The sequence below is a fragment of the Chondrus crispus genome, genomic scaffold, assembly GCF_000350225.1.
Source record: "Chondrus crispus Stackhouse genomic scaffold, scaffold_10, whole genome shotgun sequence".
NCBI lineage: Eukaryota > Rhodophyta > Florideophyceae > Gigartinales > Gigartinaceae > Chondrus > Chondrus crispus.
Genome location: NW_005178942.1, coordinates 25,284 through 30,716, shown reverse-complemented (window position 1 = coordinate 30,716; position 5,433 = coordinate 25,284). Strand labels below are relative to the sequence as shown.

Genomic DNA, 5,433 nt, shown 5'->3' with positions numbered 1-5,433 from the left:
AAAGCGCCCTAATCCGTTAGTTTGACGTCGCAAGGATTAAGAACTTGTGCGCAGAGGCGAAGCTCACTTACATGACCAAGTACGTGACTCTCGACGGCATGGCATACTCTATTAGCTCCCCGGATTAATAAAAAGGCCGTTGTCACGACTCATTGTGATGAGCAAACTGCAGTCTTGCAGGGTGTCGTGAAGAGGTAGTTGCACATAACACGGGCGATTTTATTTCAATATGCGCGTACGTTCAAACGGCTACACCTAGTTCCGTCACGAAGAAACGAACAATGAGGCAGGCGCGGCGCGTGTACGAAACGGCTGGCAATGGCTGGCACATTTATACAGGCGGGGCATCAACTCCGGCGGAAGCCGTTCACTGCCACAGAACTGCAGCTCGCGACCGTAAGCCTAGCACACAACATGGGGGACCGCAAGCCCAGCCGGCATCAGCCGAGCAGCGGGCGAAAGACATCTCCCCGCGACCTGGCAATGCATTCCAGCACGAGCCGCCAACAAACCATGCGACCGGAAGGGCGAGCCCCGCACACAGACACAGACGCCGTTTCCCACAGACCCAGCCGACTTCGGCCAGCGATGGCGGCCCGCAACGAGCGCAGCCTGCGACTGACGCTTGCGGTGCGCAAAACTCGGTGGCGTGACCAACGCTCAAAACTGCGGATGTGGGGGCCGCGTTTCCTACCCGTGGATGCAGGAACCTATGCTTTGGTGGCCTTGACGGCGGCGACGATATCGGCAGGCTCTGCGCGCTTGGAGTAGTCGATGTTGGCGAAGGAGTAGATGACCTTCCTGTCCTTTGTGACGACAATGGTGGCCGGGATGGGGAGGCGTGTGCCTTCATGCCGCCCTTGTTGCCGTTCATCCCTAACAACCCTACTGTAGGCGTTCGTAGGCTACCCGCAATGCGATCGGAGGACCAGGGGTAACATTGTTACAATCGTAGTATTTACCTAGTACAGTACCCTTCTCACAGGCTCAATCTGTGACAAGGCTCAAACTGTGACACCAAAATTATTATGCCGCGCCGCATAGTTTCTGTTCATGAGGCTCATTCGACACTCCATCCTCACTTAGCCCCCCCCCCGTCATTGCTGTACACATGACACGTGTCCACCCCGGAACAAATGTGCAGCACGGACACGACCGACACAAGCCGAACTATCGGTGATTCCATCTCACTGTCGCCGACCAGGTGGGATCCCCCGACGGCTTTAGGCTAGACGTAGACTGCGACTCCCGCCCCCGGGAGAGGGGGCGACCGATCATCTCCAACCGTAAAGCAGAACCACAACACCCGCGAAATCACTCGCCACTCCACCCTGTCCTACGGGTAGCCGAGTGGATCGAGGCGCACCTCGCTCATTCTCTCGCCGCGCCTCCGTGCTACGAGACGTGCAGTCCCTATTATCGCTCTCCGTTCCACGAGAGGATACATAGTGAAACCCACACCACCCCCCCCCCCCTAACCGCGCTCCACCGTCAGTTTCGCGCATATGATTTTGCTAAACTATTTCGCAACGAATTAAATATATTCGTTTGATGAAACATATTCACATGCTCTTACAAACGGTCAGTTTTCTGCTCATGCCTTTTGCAGAGGTGTCCGTCACTCTCAACAATGATTCTGTGTTGCGCAACATTCTGAGAAAGAATATATGCCTGTCAAAGAACCCCACACCTAAGAAATTTAATAGAAAATTCCTCGCAACAGGAAACGCAGCGACGGTTGGCAATTTGCAGTCCGTTCGTGCTCGTTTGGAGGGGCGGAATCCTCCAAAAGCGCCCGTACCCAACGTTTATCACATTCAGGAGTTTAATGTAGAGAATGATACTGCAAACAAAAAAAATATTGACTCTCAGAAACGTCTGAAAGCGCAGTCTGCGGTGTCGCCTCTCGAAGACATAGTTTGCGACGACTTGCCAATTTCGCAATGGCCAAGAGCCCGAAAACAGCGGATGCAGGTTGAGGAAGGCGAGTTGTTAAGGACCCGCAAGCACACGGCAGCGTCGGCTTTGTTGGGTCTCTCCCATTACAGATGAAGCGTGCAAGACATGAAATTTCTCGCCGTCCCACTTTGACCCCGGCACACTTTGGAGACCAATTCTCCCGTCCAAATAAAGGCAATTTTCTTCGAATACGCACTGCATTCGCATATTTATCATAACTTCTTATGCGTCCCACATTGAGCCTGTGAGAAGGGAGGGTACTAGGTACCCTTCGTAGTATTTACCTAGTACAGTACTACTGTAGGTAAATACTACGATTGTAACAATGTTACCCCTGGTCCTCCGATCGCATTGCGGGTAGCCTACGAACGCCTACAGTAGGGTTGTTAGGGATGAACGGCAACAAGGGCGGCATGAAGGCACACGCCTCCCCATCCCGGCCACCATTGTCGTCACAAAGGACAGGAAGGTCATCTACTCCTTCGCCAACATCGACTACTCCAAGCGCGCAGAGCCTGCCGATATCGTCGCCGCCGTCAAGGCCACCAAAGCATAGGTTCCTGCATCCACGGGTAGGAAACGCGGCCCCCACATCCGCAGTTTTGAGCGTTGGTCACGCCACCGAGTTTTGCGCACCGCAAGCGTCAGTCGCAGGCTGCGCTCGTTGCGGGCCGCCATCGCTGGCCGAAGTCGGCTGGGTCTGTGGGAAACGGCGTCTGTGTCTGTGTGCGGGGCTCGCCCTTCCGGTCGCATGGTTTGTTGGCGGCTCGTGCTGGAATGCATTGCCAGGTCGCGGGGAGATGTCTTTCGCCCGCTGCTCGGCTGATGCCGGCTGGGCTTGCGGTCCCCCATGTTGTGTGCTAGGCTTACGGTCGCGAGCTGCAGTTCTGTGGCAGTGAACGGCTTCCGCCGGAGTTGATGCCCCGCCTGTATAAATGTGCCAGCCATTGCCAGCCGTTTCGTACACGCGCCGCGCCTGCCTCATTGTTCGTTTCTTCGTGACGGAACTAGGTGTAGCCGTTTGAACGTACGCGCATATTGAAATAAAATCGCCCGTGTTATGTGCAACTACCTCTTCACGACACCCTGCAAGACTGCAGTTTGCTCATCACAATGAGTCGTGACAACGGCCTTTTTATTAATCCGGGGAGCTAATAGAGTATGCCATGCCGTCGAGAGTCACGTACTTGGTCATGTAAGTGAGCTTCGCCTCTGCGCACAAGTTCTTAATCCTTGCGACGTCAAACTAACGGATTAGGGCGCTTTCCTTTATTTCATCTTACACTTCTATTGCACTTCATCGTCTTTCACGATCGACTTGTTCCAGTGCATCTGCTTACTATACCCTTTCCACAAAGCAGTTTCCACTCGTGTTCGCAGGTAGCGAACACGCTTCCACATTACTCGGAACGCATCCGCAAGTGTTCACAACTTCAGTGGAAGGTTTCTCCTCGCCGCGACATACGTTGGCATTACTCATTCCGACAATAGAAATGTCAAAGCTGCCAACTTGACATTCGCGCTGAGTGGCAGGCGTGTTGGGGACGCAATTAACTCCATTCGCGTTGCTTCTACAGCAAGGAACATCGTTTGAGTCACAATAACCGCAGTCGCAGGCGATACACACCATCACGTCTGATCCTGAGGCATCTTCCGCTGTCTGACATCCGGTCCCGTCTGGACACGCGTCACAAGCGTCTGTGGAACAACCACACGCCCCGTCAAATGTGATGAACTCTCCGGGAGGACAATCCGGGCAAGACGATGTCGTCGTCGTAGTGGTAGTGGTAGTCGACTCTGTTGTTGTCGTCGTCGTCGGCGTCGTGGTAGTCGTTGTCGACTCTGTGGTCGTCGTCGTCGTCGGCGTCGTGGTAGTCGTTGTCGACTCTGTTGTTGTCGTCGTCGTCGGCGTCGTGGTAGTCGTTGTCGACTCTGTGGTCGTCGTCGTCGTCGGCGTCGTGGTAGTCGTTGTCGACTCTGTGTTCGTCGTCGTCGTCGGCGTCGTGGTAGTCGTTGTCGACTCTGTGTTCGTCGTCGTCGGCGTCGTGGTAGTAGTAGTCGTGGGCGGACTTGTCGTCACATCATCTCGAGTGCAAATGTATCCATGCTTCACTTCTCCACGAGAGCGCATGCACTTTCTAACTTCGCAAATCGACAGGAGCTTTCTGCACTGCCTCCGCGCACTGCGACGGGAACCACACTGCTCCGGACAGACTTTTGGTCTCGGGGTCGGGATAACTACTTTTGGCACACACTTCACACCAGGGCGAGAACGACCTCGAACAGTCCGAGTACACGACACAAGCACACAATGGCTACGGTAAATGGACTGCTTGCATTGTCGGGTACCTCTACGTTGACTAAGACACTTCGAGGGGCAAGAGTGCTTCGGCAGAGGCGGAGGCGGGGGCGCGACAACCTTCGGAGAACAACGCTTCCTACGCCTCCCTTTGCTGAGGCGGCAATCATTCAGTGTGCAGGATGATTTTAAACGGCACTCCTTTCGAGCTGCTGAGGTTGAAACACACCTGTCCGAGCAATGGTCGTGATGAACCAGGCGAACAAAAGTACCGTCGATGAGGGCGACAACGATCAAAGTTAATGTCATACAGATGAGGAACTTCATGCTGGCCTTCACTCAGCTAAACTCTGATACCTTTTTCCAGATGGGATCAAAGAGTGGATAAGCGGTAAAATAGCGGAGGGACCTGCTGTTTATATGCTGCTTTTCAAGTTTCCGTTGCACTTGGTCCCAACTTCGAAACGCTGCAAACACGCATTCTCGCCATTTAATAGATCCGTATCGGACAGACGTGGGATGACCCTGTATCTAGCTGCCAAGTTAGGCATCCCAGATGGATACAGTAATCCCCGGTACAAGAATGTCACTTTAAGATAATACAATAATGTTGTACAGGGGCTGGGCGACTCCTGCAATTCTAAAATCGCAAAATGTGTTGACCAAATTGGGATTTTGTGACACGCAAACGGCGCGTTGTGCACACACAACGCGCCGTTTTCTCGGACGGGCGACCCCTTGCTAGGTTAAATGTGTACCTTGCTAGGTTAAATGTGTATCGCACAAATATCAAAATGTGCGCGCGTACAATCTAAATTTACTGTACACAGAGAAAGCATCGGCCATTGTGGGACGCTCTTTGTCTCGATTGACTCAATCAGTGTCTTTTCAAGATTTTGACGAGCGGTCCGTATTCTCAGAGTTGTCCCAGCGGTTCCCATTGCAGTGCTAAGGCTGCGATTAAGTAGAAGGAGCATTACGGGTCGTGAGGTCTGTGATCATGCTGGTCTGCAGTGGAGTACCTCATCTTACGCATTGGCTGCTTAAATCCGTTGATGTAAAATCGATGCGTCTCCCATCCACTGCGGATGAGGGATGGTTGCGACCTCGTGCCTCCCAACTCATCATCGCAACGAACAACGTGAAGCACGCCGCGGATTGAGCCGACATATTGC

At 53.4% G+C, this 5,433-nt stretch overlaps 3 protein-coding genes; 2 read left to right on the top strand and 1 right to left on the bottom strand.

Annotated features, from left to right (window-relative positions):
- Nucleotides 1-201: 201 nt before the first annotated feature.
- Nucleotides 202-853, bottom strand: CHC_T00001425001 (hypothetical protein). XM_005712555.1 is given in 2 exon segments: nt 202-367; nt 368-853. 1 exon segment carries the CDS (start codon nt 851-853, stop codon nt 368-370), a length of 486 nt encoding a protein of 161 aa, XP_005712612.1. The 3' UTR covers nt 202-367.
- Nucleotides 854-1,596: 743 nt separating this feature from the next.
- CHC_T00001424001 (hypothetical protein) lies at nt 1,597-2,052 on the top strand. The gene has a single exon (XM_005712554.1). It carries the CDS (start codon nt 1,597-1,599, stop codon nt 2,050-2,052), a length of 456 nt encoding a protein of 151 aa, XP_005712611.1.
- Nucleotides 2,053-2,372: 320 nt separating this feature from the next.
- On the top strand, nt 2,373-3,024 carry CHC_T00001423001 (hypothetical protein). XM_005712553.1 is given in 2 exon segments: nt 2,373-2,858; nt 2,859-3,024. 1 exon segment carries the CDS (start codon nt 2,373-2,375, stop codon nt 2,856-2,858), a length of 486 nt encoding a protein of 161 aa, XP_005712610.1. The 3' UTR covers nt 2,859-3,024.
- The last annotated feature ends 2,409 nt before the right edge of the window (nt 3,025-5,433 follow it).